This window comes from Pseudophryne corroboree, chromosome 12, assembly GCF_028390025.1.
Source record: "Pseudophryne corroboree isolate aPseCor3 chromosome 12, aPseCor3.hap2, whole genome shotgun sequence".
NCBI lineage: Eukaryota > Metazoa > Chordata > Amphibia > Anura > Myobatrachidae > Pseudophryne > Pseudophryne corroboree.
The window spans coordinates 19,340,845-19,356,492 of record NC_086455.1 but is presented as its reverse complement, the minus strand read 5'-3'; the positions used below and the strand labels follow the sequence as shown (position 1 = coordinate 19,356,492).

The window sequence follows — 15,648 nt, the reverse complement described above, 5'->3', positions numbered from 1 at the left end:
ATTGAAATCTAAATTGCAGTGTAAAAATAAAGCTAACATTTGTGGGCTATATGCAAAAGTAGCCAGTATTTACCCTGCACGGAAAAAAATAGTTGCTCCTCTTGCACGGCAACATGGTTTGTTGCAGACACAAAGGGGGTCATTCCGAGTTGATCAATCGCTGGCAACTTTTTGCAGCGCTGCGATCAGGTTAAAACTCTGCAAAACTACGTATGCACCACACTGCGCAGGCGCGTTGTACGGGTACAAAGAGAATCGGTGCTGGGCGATGGATTTAACGAAGAATCCATTCGCACAGCTGATCGCAAGGAGATTGACAGGAAGAGGGCGCTTGTGGATGGCAACTAACCGTTTTCTGGGAGTGTTTGGGAAAACGCAGGCGTGTCCAAGCGTTTGCAGGGCGGGTGTCTGACGTCAATTCCGGGACCAAAAAGACTGAAGTGATCGCAGCGGCTGAGTAAGTCCAGAGCTACTCAGAAACTGCAAAACTGTTTTTGTACCACTCGGCTGCAAAGGCGTTCGCACACTTGCAAAGCGAAAATACACTCCCCCATAGGCAGCAACTATCTGATCGCTGCGCTGCAAAAAGTTGCTAGCAAGCGATCAACTCGGAATGACCCCCAAAGTTACTTGCTCTTTTTGCTTTACTTACAAACACGAATCAGGCTATGTTCATGTGCTGAGCTTCCAGTGACAGTAGCAACAGGAAGTGGCACAAAGCTGTAGAACCGTACTTCAGTCTTTCGTACCATGTTACGCTGTACTACGTATACGTTCCAGGCTTTGCACCCAGGAAAGCTGAATATGTGCACTGGGCAGTTACCACAGCTGAGTGGCATTAGCAATGCATTCCTCTACGTGACAGGCCAAACAGCACAGCTAATACCCAGAGCCAGACCAGTGAGAGCGTCCAAAAGACAGATGGCAGTGATGTTGCTAGAGCAGCAATTAAACACTGGACACATAGGTAATTTACAAGATGTGCTGCTGTACTGCACTGTACTGTTTACTGTGATCATAGATATTAATATTATGCAGAAATATGCATCATGTATCTAACCTAACACACACAAAAAAGATGTTTATGGGTCAGGGAGCATAGGGATCACTGTACATAGCCCCCTCAATGCAGGCCGTAACCAGGTGTGTGCGGAGGGGGCACCACACATTGCGCTGCAGGGTAGGGGGCACTGTTGGCGGCACTTGTTGTCAATTATCTGTTTTAATTACTTTCACTTGCAGCTTCCCCCCTTTTTGAAGCCCAGCATCTCCTGACCGCCCCTGTCTCCTACCCTGACCCCTTCTGTCGCTAATACCTATACAGCATTCATTAACTCAACTTGAGATTTCTTTGTTATTCAGTTACATTGTCCTTTATTACATTTCAAGATGCTTACATACCTGGGATTCAAACCCATCGCCTGTGTCATTGCAGTCAGACAATATATTCATTGAGCTATCTGCCCTTGCATAGAAAGGTAGAAAATTCTAAGCTAGAGAATTCTAACTATTTGCAGCTTACCTTGTACTTTGTGATAAAATGATCAGCATTGTGGCTGAGCAGATCTACGTAGTGTGTGGTGTGTGGCTGTAAGAGATTGGATGTGTGGCTGCACACTACATAGATCAGCTCATCTGAAATGCTGATTATTTTTCTTACAAAGTTCCAGTAGCTTCATGTAGTTCTCATAGTTTTTATGCAGGATCAAATAGCTCAATGAGTAGGATGTTTGATTAGAAGTCAACAGGTTATAGGTTTGAATCCTGGGTATGGCAGTACATTGACATGTGTTATTTAATAAAGGGTATTGTAACTGAATAACAATGAGCTCTCAAGGTAAATGCAGGAATGTGGTATAAAGAGAATTTGTGTCCAACTCCATTTTCTTACAGTGGTCTATAAATGTGTATATATATATATATATATATATATATATATATATATATATATATATGCAGTAGGTGAACTCCGGCACTCCAGTCCTCCCCCTCAGGGTGTACCTTGCTCAGGTGCCTTCCCCAGGGAACCAGTCCCTGACATGTGCAACTTGGAGAAATAAGAGGCGGCACTCAGAGGCTTTGAAATCAGTGAAAAACTTATATTCGTGAGGTCAACGTTTTGCATATATATGCATTTATATATATATATATATATATATATATATAAATAACGCGGGATCAATCTTGTCATGCCCCTTCTCCACGAGGCATGCAACTTATGTCCCTATGGGTGGGAGGGCGCCAATTCTTTCTCTGGCACAAGGCCTCCAAGAAGTCTAGTTACGGCTCTGCCTCAATGCTACTGCCAGTATCACCCCCCCCCCCCCACACACACACTTGCTGTACAGCCGTGCCTCTGTGACTGTGTGATAATGCCGGTATCAGACCTTCTCCCGGTGTACAGCCGTGCGTCTGTATCAGTCCTTCCCCGGGTGTACAGCCGTGTATCTGTGACTATGTGCTAATGCCGGTATCAGCCCTTCCCCCGGATGTACAGCCGTGTGCCTGTGACTGTGTGCTAATGCCAGTATTAGTCCTTCTCCCGGTGTACAGCCGTGCCTCTGTGACTATGTGCTAATGCCGGTATCAGCCCTTCTCCCGGTGTACAGCCGTGCGTCTGTGACTGTGTGCTAATGCCGGCATTAGTCCTTCTCCTGGTGTACAGCCGTGCGTCTGTGACTGTGTGCTAATGCCGGTATTAGTCCTTCTCCTGGTGTACAGCCGTGCGTCTGTGACTATGTGCTAATGCCGGTATCAGCCCTTCCCCCGGTGTACAGCCGTGCGTCTGTGACTATGTGCTAATGCCGGTATCAGCCCTTCCCCCGGTGTACAGCTGTACCTCTGTGACTGTGTGCTAATGCCGGTATCAGCCCTTCCCCTGGTGTACAGCCGTGTGACTATGTGCTAATGCCGGTATCATCCCTTCCCCCGGTGTACAGCCGTGTGCCTGTGACTGTGTGCTAATGCCAGTATTAGTCCTTTCCCCGGTGTACAGCCGTGCCTCTGTGACTATGTGCTAATGCCGGTATCAGCCCTTCTCCCGGTGTACAGCCGTGCCTCTGTGACTATGTGCTAATGCCGGTATCAGCCCTTCTCCCGGTGTACAGCCGTGCCTCTGTGACTGTGTGCTAATGCCGGTATCAGCCCTTCTCCCGGTGTACAGCCGTGCCTCTGTGACTATGTGCTAATGCCGGTATCAGCCCTTCTCCCGGTGTACAGCCGTGCCTCTGTGACTGTGTGCTAATGCCGGTATCAGCCCTTCCCCCGGTGTACAGCTGTGCGTCTGTGACTATGTGCTAATGCCGGTATCAGCCCTTCCCCCGGTGTACAGCCGTGCCTCTGTGACTATGTGCTAATGCCGGTATCAGCCCTTCCCCCGGTGTACAGCCGTGCCTCTGTGACTGTGTGCTAATGCCGGTATCAGCCCTTCTCCCGGTGTACAGCCGTGCCTCTGTGACTATGTGCTAATGCCGGTATCAGCCCTTCCCCCGGTGTACAGCCGTGCCTCTGTGACTGTGTGCTAATGCCGGTATCAGCCCTTCCCCCGGTGTATAGTTTCCTACTCTCCCGGATCCTGCGGGAGATGCCCGGTTTCTTGGGTAGTCCCCCTCAGCCCAGGAAGAGTGGGTACCCCTCCCTCATTCTGCCCACTTCCTAGTGAAGTTGGCAAAATGTGAAGATAAATAGAATCCGCAGACCAGGTGGAGGTGCGAGGCCTAATGCCGCTATTATATGCAAATGACACCATTTTAGCCCTGCCTCTATGCAAATATGGCCGAATCGCACAAGCTTCCCATGAGGGGGCAGGGCCTGGTGACGCAATTTGCTTGGCGTGGCCCCATTCACCGCCCACCTGCTTCTCCTTCCCGGGCATCTCCCGGAGAGATTAGTAATGTAGGTAAGTATCCCTGGTGTACAGCCATTTTCCATGAATCTACTAGTGGCACAGCCCAGTATACCCAGGAAAATGGCGGCTAGTTCCTGCCTGGTCCTGTCACTTACTGTAAGTCCCGGACTGTTCCTGCTGCTGTCACTGTTCTTACTGGAATAGCCGATGCCCAGATTATTTACAAGTGACCTTAAATCTCACCTATAAGTCAGATGTATTTTCCCTTCAGTCATTGATACGTGATATTCTGAACCTGTTGAATACTGCAGTGCATGCAAGTGTGCGCCAAGTTACTGTATAAAGAAACATCCCATCTAGTGTGGAACATTACTATTGTTGTTATTTCAGTATTTTTTTTTTTTTTTTTCTTCTTTTTCTTATTTCAGTATTATTATTATTATTATTATTATTATTACAGGTTGAGTATCCCATATCCAAATATCCGAAATACGGAATATTCCGAAATACGGACGTTTTTGAGTGAGAGTGAGATAGTGAAACCTTTGTTTTCTGATGGCTCAATGTACACAAACTTTGTTTAATACACAAAGTTATTAAAAATATTGTATTAAATGACCTTCAGGCTGTGTGTATAAGGTGTATATGAAACATAAATGCATTCTGTGCTTAGACTTGGGTCCCATCACCATGATATCTCATTATGGTATGCAATTATTCCAAAATACGGAAAAATCCCATATCCAAAATACCTCTGGTCCCAAGCGTTTTGGATAAGGGAGACTCAACCTGTGTTATTATTTCAGTCTTCTTGTTTTAGTATTATTATTATTATTATTATTATTACTATTATTATTATCATCATCATCATTTCAGTCATCTTCTTGTTCTTCTTCTTGTTTCAGTATTATTATTTAGCATGGATGTGCAGAGCAGGATAGCAGCAGTGGCAGAGCGAGCGCGTTCTGTGCTGAGTATAGGAGATGCGCTCCGGCGGTGCTAGTTTAGCATGGGTGTGCAGAGCAGGATAGCAGCAGTGGCAGAGCGAGCGCGTTCTGTGCTGAGTATAGGAGATGCGCTCCGGCGGTGCTAGTTTAGCATGGGTGTGCAGAGCAGGATAGCAGCAGTGGCAGAGCGAGCGCGTTCCGTGCTGAGTATAGAGGATGCGCTCCGGCGGTGCTAGTTTAGCATGGGTGTGCAGAGCAGGATAGCAGCAGTGGCAGAGCGAGCGTGTTCCATGATAAGTATAGAGGATGCGCTCCGGCGGTGCTAGTTTAGCATGGATGTGCAGAGCAGGATAGCAGCAGTGGCAGAGCGAGCGCGTTCTGTGCTGAGTATAGGGGATGCGCTCCGGCGGTGCTAGTTTAGCATGGGTGTGCAGAGCAGGATAGCAGCAGTGGCAGAGCGAGCGTGTTCCGTGCTGAGTATAGGAGATGCGCTCCGGCGGTACTAGTTTAGCATGGGTGTGCAGTGCAGGATAGAAGCACTGGCAGAGTGAGCATGTTCTGTGCTGAGTATAGAGGATGCGCTCCGGCGGTGCTAGTTTAGCATGGGTGTGTAGAGCAGGATAGCAGCACTGGCAGAGCGAGCGTGTTCCGTACTCAGTACAGAGGATGCGCTCCGGCAGTGCATGAATGTGCAGAGCAGGATAGCAGCACTGGCAGAGCGAGCGTGTTCCGTGCTGAGTATAGAGGATGCGCTCCGGCAGTGCTAGTTTAGCATGGGTGTGTAGAGCAGGATAGCAACACTGGCAGAGTGAGCATGTTCCGTGATAAGTATAGAGGATGCGCTCTGGCGGTGCTAGTTTAGCATGGATGTGCAGTGCAGGATAGAAGCACTGGCAGAGCGAGCGTGTTCCGTGCTGAGTATAGAGGATGCGCTCCGGCAGTGCTAGTTTACCGTGGATGTGCACTGCAGGATAGAAGCACTGGCAGAGCGAGCGTGTTCCGTGCTGAGTATAGAGGATGCGCTCCGGCAGTGCTAGTTTACCATGGATGTGCACTGCAGGATAGAAGCACTGGCAGAGCGAGCGTGTTCCGTGCTGAGTATAGAGGATGCGCTCCGGCAGTGCTAGTTTAGCATGGGTGTGTAGAGCAGGATAGCAGCACTGGCAGAGCGAGCGTGTTCCGTACTCAGTACAGAGGATGCGCTCCGGCGGTGCATGGATGTGCAGAGCAGGATAGCAGCACTGGCAGAGCGAGCGTGTTCCGTGCTGAGTATAGAGGATGCGCTCCGGCGGTGCTAGTTTAGCATGGGTGTGTAGAGCAGGATAGCAGCACTGGCAGAGCGAGCGTGTTCCATGCTGAGTATAGAGGATGCGCTCCGGCGGAGCTAGTTTAGCATGGGTGTGTAGAGCAGGATAGCAGCACTGGCAGAGCGAGCGTGTTCCGTACTCAGTACAGAGAATGCGCTCCGGCGGTGCTAGTTTAGCATGGGTGTGTAGAGCAGGATAGCAGCACTGGCAGAGCGAGCGTGTTCCGTACTCAGTACAGAGGATGCGCTCCGGCGGTGCATGAGTGTGTAGAGCAGGATAGCAGCACTGGCAGAGCGAGCGTGTTCCGTGATAAGTATAGAGGATGCGCTCTGGCAGTGCTAGTTTAGCATGGGTGTGTAGAGCAGGATAGCAGCACTGGCAGAGCGAGCGTGTTCCGTACTCAGTACAGAGGATGCGCTCCGGCGGTGCATGAGTGTGTAGAGCAGGATAACAGCACTGGCAGAGCGAGCGTGTTCCGTGATAAGTATAGAGGATGCGCTCCGGCAGTGCTAGTTTAGCATGGGTGTGTAGAGCAGGATAGCAGCACTGGCAGAGTGAGCGTGTTCCGTGATAAGTATAGAGGATGCGCTCCGGCGGTGCATGGATGTGCAGAGCAGGATAGCAGCACTGGCAGAGTGAGCGTGTTCCGTGCTGAGTATAGAGGATGCGCTCCGGTGGTGCTAGTTTTTCAGTGCAGTGCAAAAAACTAGTTTCTATTTTGCAGAGTGAGATTATCAAGAAGATAAGACAAAAGGGTTGGAGAGGGTGACCCCTGCTGCCCACACGTAGTAATGTCTCCTGTATAAAAGGCCTCGCACCACATCCTGTCTATAAGGGAACACATTTAGCGCTTTATAGTTCATCTTCAGCAGCGATGCCGTTTTCTACATAAAAAAAACCAAAACGTTTGGGTCACACGGGAGGCATTTGATATCCAGGCTGTCGGCATCCCGGCGCTCAGCATACCGGCGCTGGAATCCCGACAGCCGGCATACCGACAACTATTTTCCCTCTTGGGGTGTCCACGACACCCCTGGAGGGAGAATAAATAGCGCAGTGCGCCACTGTACCCGCAGCGTGGCGAGTGCAGCAAGCCCACAAGGGGCTCTTTTGCGCTCGCCCCGCTGCCGGCATGCTGGGCGCCGGGATCCCGAGCACTGGCATACCGTAGTATACCCGAGTCACACAATATTGCCACATGCTAAGACACAGGTGCTATAAAGACACGCGCCATACAGACACACGCGCCATACAGACACACGCGCCATACAGACACACGCGCCATACAGACACACGTGCCATACAGACACACGCACCATACAGACACACGCGCCATACAGACACACATGCTATACAGACACACATGCTATACAGACACACGCGCCATACAGACACACGCGCCATACAGACACACGCGCCATACAGACACACGCGCCATACAGACACACGTGCCATACAGACACACGCACCATACAGACACACGCGCCATACAGACACACGCGCCATACAGACACACATGCTATACAGACACACATGCTATACAGACACACGCGCCATACAGACACACGCGCCATATAGCCACACGCACCGTACAGACACATGTGCCGTACAGACACACACGCCATACAGACACACGCACTATATAGACACATGCTCCATACAGACACACGCGCTATATAGACACACGCGCCATACCGACACACGCGCCATATAGACACACACGCCATATAGACACACACGCGCTATATAGACACATGCGCCATACAGACACACGCGCTATATAGACACACGCGCCATACAGACACACGCGCTATATAGACACACCCGCCATACAGACACACGCGCTATATAGACACCCCCGCCATACAGACACACGCGCTATATAGACACCCCCGCCATACAGACACACGCGCTATATAGACACACCCGCCATACAGACACACGCACTATATAGACACACACGCCATACAGACACATGCGCTATATAGACACACCCGCCGTACAGACACACGCGCCATACAGACACACTCGCTATATAGACACACGCGCCATACAGACACACGCGCTATATAGACACATGCGCCATACAGACACACGCGCTATACAGACACACGTGCCATACAGACACACGTGCCATACAGACACACGCGCCATACAGACACACGCGCCATACAGACACACATGCTATACAGACTTCCGCGCCATACAGACACACATGCTATACAGACATACGCGCCATACAGACACACATGCTATACAGACACGCGCGCTATATAGACACGCGCGCTATATAGACACACGCGCCATACAGACACTCGCCATACAGATACACGTGCCATACAGACATTCTGAAGTCCCCTCACTTTCTGAAGGTAAGCCATAAATAAGACCATTAAGCAGTATTTCGGGTGTAGTACGTTATTGCAGCTGTCAGGATCCCGACCGCCAACATTCCGGCAGCGGGGCGAGTGCAAAATAGCCCCTCGCGGGCGCGGTGGCGTGCTATGCACGCAACTTTATTTATTTTCCCTCCAGGGGTATCCTGGACCCCCCAAGAGGGAGAATAGTTGTCGGTATACTGAGCGCCGGGATCCCGACAGCCGACATATCACGTGACTCCCAGTATTTCATGTCATTAAATAAAACTAACAAGTGGTCGGCGCTTGGGTTTGACGTCTATGTTTTGCACAGAGGACCTCTTAGGAATGTTCGTCCAGTCTGCACACCTACAGATGTGTCCCATCCGCCCATCCTTCTTGCGCCATATGGTATGAGACGTATGATGCCACCTAGACCATCTGTCATGGGTAGCGATTCTCGCACGTTCGTACCTGTATGTTAAATTAGTGTCTGCGTCGCATTGTCCCTGCATCTTACATTGCAGATTAAGCCCAGCTCTTCGCGGCGCGGCTCACTCGTCTGGTTCCCCGGGCTTTCTGTCCCAGGATTGCCTCTGAGTCGCTGCCAGCTGCTGCATGCCTACGGCACTATTCAGGGCACTCGTGCATTGTACTGTACTTCTGATACAATACTGTGTGGCAGACGCATGGAGTGGGGTTAGTGGAGTGATCTGGTGGGGCTATTTGGTATGATATAAGAAGAGGTTTGTGTGGAAACATCTGTAGGGACACATCTACTTTGCAGAGACGGATCCTGGGAGCAGAGTCTTCATGCATCTGGAAGTGCGGTGGGTGGGCCATGGCGGGCCTGGAAGTGTGGTTGGTGGGCCATGGTGTGGGGTTAGTGGAGTGATCTGGTGGGGCTATTTGGTATGATATGAGAAGAGGTTTGTGTGGACACATCTGTAGGATCACCTCTACTTTGCAGAGACGGCTCCTGGGAGCAGAGTAGTCCTGCATCTGGAAGTGCGGTGGGTGGGCCATCTTGATGGATCTGGTGTGGAACCCAGACAGTGAGAGTGTAGTCTCCAGACCAGAGACTTTGTTTTCTACCCGCAGCATGCCCATCTACTGTCCTAGAGAACCCACCTAATGTACAGAAGTGATGTGTGCGATGCTGCAGTACTTATTAGGCTTCTCCTATGAAGTCACAGATACATTACTCCAGGCCAGTTCAAGGATTGAACACTTGTGTGGTAAGTTCACTACAGAGGCGAGCGGCGCTGACATCCTTGTCCTACTGACGTCCGCCTTTGCCAATTTCAAGTGTTCCTCCTTGAGCTTTAAGAGGTGCTTGAGGAAGATGTGGGCAGTCAGCCAGTCACTGGGATGTCTGCCAGCTCGGGGGGGAAAGTGGGTGGAGTTGGCACTGGGCGGGGGTCTGTCACTAAAACCTGCCAAATTGCTGAACAGGCCGTAGGGCTGCGATGGAGAGGGTGTCAGGAGACGGGGGCATCCCCTCCGGGGTTTCATCTTTCGGTTGTGGTAATGATATAACACTGTGGTCAGACCAAGCTACGGGGGAATGACAAATCTGCAATACTATCGGAGCAGCGGTTACACATGTACTCGGTGCGGGGTGTACAGCAGAGTGCTCACTGACTGTCACTGGGTACAGCGCTGGGCGCAGCTGGATGTGTACAATACCATCACTAGTCGTCCTCACTCCAGGGTAAATTTGTACTAAACACGCCTCTCAGCCAAACGGCACTACTGTACCCTATACCGGAGTCATTTGCTGACAGGAAACGTGCGTGGGAAAATGCGCCTGTTTGCCTGTATGCCTAGCTGTACATGTCGACAGATGCTTCTACAACTGCGTGGGTAGCGTATGCACCTGATTTACTACAAACCATTATCGCCAGCGCGTACAGGCGGCTGCCCAACACCTGTATTTGCATGCGGCCATTTGTAAAGCACGTGTGGTGCAAATTCATGTGCGATACGCTCAGCACGCGGGCGGACTTCATCCTGTACTACACGGGCGAGTCACATTATTATGACCCCCAGCTAATAGGCAGAGTAACCGCCGTGTGCAGCGCGGACAGCAGCTAGACGGGCTGAATTGTGGTTTTAGACACACGTCCGGTAGCCCCCAGGTTCATTGTGACGGTGAGCTGCTTCACTGCAGTGTGTCGGTCGGCCCTCACGCACCTTCATAGCCGACATTCACCTCTCACATCAGTGGCACGTGGTGCTCCACAGTTTCCACGTCGGTTATTCGCAATGGTGCCAATTGTCCAGTCACGATACACCGTCACCACAGCAGCACGCGGACAGGTCACACACTGCGCTGTGTCAGACATACTGCCGCCCTTGGCCTAAAAGCTGATAATCATCCCTTTTTGCAACTGTGATAAATCGCCCCTTTTACCCACGACGAGTGATATGTGTGCAGACATCCTATCACACACCTTATATAACCACCAGGCCAGAGCACGACACATGACGTACTTCATGGGCTACGTGCTGCCGACGTCATATGTAGGAGATGGTGATTATAGCGTGACTCAACCGTGTATGTCTGCAACAAATCTTATATGAATAAATTCTAAGAGTCACGTGGATCTACTCATAAAGGCATATCATACTGTTACACACGTGTCCGTTTTCCCATATGTGACTTGGGTCCTTGTATGGCTTATCTCCCACAGCATAACCCAGGCCTGTCTTAACAGCATAGTGGGCCCTGGGTAAAGCAATGCACCGGGGCCCCTATACAGCCGCCAATTATTTAAAAAAAAGCATACCATGCCCCTCCTGCAGTCCTGCTCCATCTCTCTACATGCTTCCATACAGTGAATGGCTGTCAGCACTCTGATTGGTGGATAGCTCCAGCCATCCTCCAATCGGCATGCTGACAGCAATTCACTGTCTGGCTGGGAGGCAGGTAGAGAATACAGGTTGAGTATCCCTTATCCAAAATTCAGTATTGCCTGGCTACTCTGATTGTGTGTCCACCACCGACCCCTGCTCGAGGGCCCCTACAATTGTGGGGCCTTGGGCAGCTGTCCGGTGTGCCTATACCTTAAGATGGCCCTGAGGAACAATTTGTGGGGGCTCCTACAAATACAATTGTCAATATGGTGGTGATGCCATAGAAAGTATAATGTGTGCACACTCCCAGCACCACAAATGTGTTGAGCACATCATAGTGCCCCCAGGTCACATTATGCTACACAAAGACCCCATTTCACACTATGCCACAGTGCCCCCCCCTCCCCACGTTAGTAATGCAGCTATGTGTGGGGACCCTTGGGTGACCAACCTGGCCATCTTGTTGTTGATTCATACCTGTAAATAAGCTGTATGTGCTCTGGTACATAACATTGTCTATGTCATTGTTCATTCCTTTTCCATATACAATGATCCCTGCTTTATCCCAGTGGCAGAATACTAACTGCATGACTCTCATATGGCAGGCCGAAGATGCACCGGTGACATCTGAATGGACTGGAATGGGTAGACCGACTGTTAGACGATATCTCTCGAGATCTTCAGACAGTGTTCTCCTTAAAACCGTTCTTCTGCTGATCTTCTGGGAGCAAGGTAAGGCTGCTGAAGGCCGGGCAAGAGCTTGCACCCAATTTCTGCCCCTCAGCTGATAACTGCACCCCTTGTTGGAGTAGTTGCCCAAATATGACCCTGCATGTGCAACAGATGGGTGGTTCCCCAACTCAAGGAGCCCAGGGTTTCCCTGATACCATGAGCTAGATTGCCTTAGATTGCCCTACAAAGCCACCCACAGCCCTCAGCAGAGTCTTTACTTTAGAACTAGGAACGGGCATAAGCCCTGCAGCAGCACCAGCCAGCTGTGACATTGGGAAATAGAAGGGTCCTCCTATTTGCTATATGATGGGGTATATATAATTTATGAGCACCCCTAACCAAAAGACACAACTCAAGTCTTCTGTGATAGCTACCAAGACCCCCCCCCCCTCCCTTTCCCTCCCCTCCTCCCCGCAACTAGTTGCTATGGGCAACTTATTCACTGTTTCTGTTTAGAAAGTTTGATACATATCCCCCTCTGTATATAGTTTCAGCGTAAAAATTATCTTCTGCATCGTATGCAGGCGTCAGGTCCATCTTAGCAAATTCTTTCTGGAAAGTTACCTCCATAACATTCCATACATGATAATCTTTCCACTGGGTTCACTACGATATGCCGGCGGTCGGGCTCCCGGCGCCCAGCATACCGGCGCCGGGAGCCCGACCGCCGGCTTACCGACAGTGTGGCGAGCGCACAAATGAGCCCCTTGCGGGCTCGCTGCGCTCGCCACGCTATGGGCACGGTGGCGCGCTACGGGCACAGTGGCGCGCTACGCACGCCACACTATTTTATTCTCCCTCCAGGGGGGTCGTGGACCCCCATGAGGGAGAATAAGTGTCGGTATGCCGGCTGTCGGGATCCCGGCGCCGGTATACTGTGCGCCGGGATCCCGTCAGTCGGCATACTGAAGACCACCCCTTTCCACTAGTGGTCTGGTACAACTTATAGGTATAGGAGGGTCATTCAGACCCGGCCGCAACAGCGGCCCGCAGCGCAGTTTGCCGGTGGTGGCAAACTTACACGCGGCCGCATAGCGGCTACACAGCCATACGCATTGATGGGCGGCCCTCAGAATGTGCAGAGGTGAATGCAGATCTGGCTGCGTATGCAGCGATCTGTGTTCATCTCTGAATAACCCCCGTAGTCTTGTTTCAGGCCTAATACTCCCTCTGAGCCATGTGCTGCAGAGAGGGGAAGGCTTGGTAACCTTTGGATTTGGTGCCAAGAACCAGTGGGTGCCAGTGAGCTTACTAAATGTAAGGAATGAGCCAGGCTTACCTATGGGGCAGGTGCCTTCCTCTCCCCTTGCCAAACCTCCACCAGCTCTATAGACTATCATGCAGCAGAGCCTGCTCCAGGGCTGCCTGGTGTCCGCAGTAGTTAATGCGGTTTCTAAGGGCACCTTAGTGACATGTGGGGCCATATGATAAAGTATTAGTAAGTTTCATGATAAGATCAGTAGGAATATGGGGGATTGATGAGAAAAGAGCAGAGAAGTGGAGATGTTGCCCATGGCAACCAATCAGCTGTTCCGTACAATTGTATAGTATAAAAATTATAAATGTTACTGTAATGCTGATTGGTTCCCATGGGCAACTTCTCCACTGACTCACTTCTCCACACTTTTCACTGCTTCTACCAGTCAATACACCCATCTCGCCGCTGCTAAAACCTCTGTCTTCTCTCTGCAGTGGATGCGCAGTGTAAGATCATCAAATGTAACACAGACTATGTGGCTGCCATATCGAACACGAGGAACTCCAACAAGAACGTTGTGTACTGCAACGCCCTGCGCTCCTACTCTCAGTGCACTCGCAGCACGGCCAGGACCTGTCGCGGAGACTTGGTGTACCACACTGCAGTGCACATCATCGAGGATCGCATGATTCAGTACAACTGCTCCAAAGTGGGGCCAACTAACACCCCCCGGCGGCAGCCCCCGCAGCCCCTTCCTGACGCTACACTGAAGCAGGCCTGTGATTATGAGAAGGTCTTCCATGAGAAGCACGGCACTGTCCCCAGGTACCTGCACTGCGCCGTCTTTGGGGATCCGCACGTGCGCACCTTCAGTGGAGACTTTCAGACGTGCAAGGTGAACGGCTCCTGGCCTCTCCTGGACAATGAGTACCTGTACGTTCAGGCAACCAGCACGCCACTCTCTCCTTCATCCAGCGCTACGGTAACCAGCAAGGTAAGGGTCAATGTCACCAGTTCCTGTGCATGCTTCCGTCTCGCAGCCCCCATAATTCCTTATGGTGGGATAAATAGGATGAATGATACTGTTATCAGTATCTGTGTCATGTTGGGTAACCCTGCACCTACAGCGGGATGACTGACCGTCCAGGTGGTATTACCGCTATCCGGAGTATAGATCTACACTAAAAAGGTCTCCAGTCAATAGGTCTACCACTAATGGTAGACAAGGTCAAAAGGTCAACATGTAAAAGGTCAACAGTTCAACGGGTCGACATAAGTGGTCGACACACAAATGGTAGATACAATTTTTTTCCTTTATTTGTTATCTTTTTTATACTTTACCATCCACGTGGACTAAAAAAAATTGTCTACCTTTTTTTGTGTCGACCATTTCTATATTGACCTTTAGACCCTGTCAATCATTCCTGCTGTCTACCTATTCTATGTTGACCTTTTAAACCCTCTTGACCTTTTGACCCCGCTGACCTAATGCACGTCGGCCATTAGTGGTAGCCCTATTGACCGTAGACCTTTCCGGTGTAGATCTAATGATTCGCACCCATTATTACCATACAGCAGTCACCATACACCTGTAAGGAGCCGACATACATTTAGCCATCTACATAATCAAATGGCTAAATAATCAATATGTATTTAGCGAGGGGTCTATTTACTAAGCCTTGGATAGAGATCAAGTGCAGAGAGATAAAGTACCATCCAATCAGCTCCTAACTGCCTTGGAGAGAGATAAAGCTTCTGTCATTTATCTAGCATCGTCTTTGATGCTCATTGGTTGCTTCTGGCAACTTCTCCACTTTATTCCTCTCCAAGGCTTGATACGTCTCCCCTACAGTATGAAACATGAAATGAAACACAGAAGCGAATAGCTTGGTGAGGATTACTGGTCACAGGGCCCAATTCAGACCTAAACGCAACAGTTATATTTTACTCTAATGGGCAAAACCATGTGCACTGCAGGTGGGGTAGATGTAACATGTGCAGAGAGAGTTAGATTTGGGTGGGTTATATTGTTTCTGTGCAGAGTAAATACTGGCTGCTTTATTTTTACACTGCAATTTAGATTTCAGTGTGAACTAGGGAGGCCAATCCCGGGATCAGGATCGGCGGGATCTCGGGATTTGGGCCCAAAAATGCTGGGATTTGAATCCCGGGATTGGAGCATCCAATCCCGTGATTCACAGGATTACATTGCACATGTGCGGGAGGGAGTGTGTGTATAAGTAATACTACTTACAATTAGGCGGGCGGCAGCCATAGACGAACGCTGAACGCGGCAGCACTTCAAATGTGATTGGCTGCTGGTCCGCCAGCTCTGGTTGGCTGGCGGCCGGCGCTTCATTTGAAATGTCGCCGCATTCAGTGTGTCCATGGCTGGCGCCCA

General features: G+C 50.4%; 1 protein-coding gene across 2 annotated transcripts in view; it reads left to right on the top strand.

Annotated features, from left to right (window-relative positions):
* The window catches only part of HJV (hemojuvelin BMP co-receptor), a 61,502-nt gene that overhangs the window by 29,326 nt on the left and 16,528 nt on the right, over window positions 1-15,648 (top strand). For both annotated transcript variants that reach the window (XM_063947144.1, XM_063947145.1), the window contains 2 exons: window positions 11,923-12,049; window positions 13,742-14,241. In XM_063947144.1, coding sequence (XP_063803214.1) covers window positions 11,959-12,049; window positions 13,742-14,241 — 591 coding nt within the window. In that variant the 5' untranslated portion in view covers window positions 11,923-11,958. The remainder of the gene's footprint in view (window positions 1-11,922; window positions 12,050-13,741; window positions 14,242-15,648) is intronic.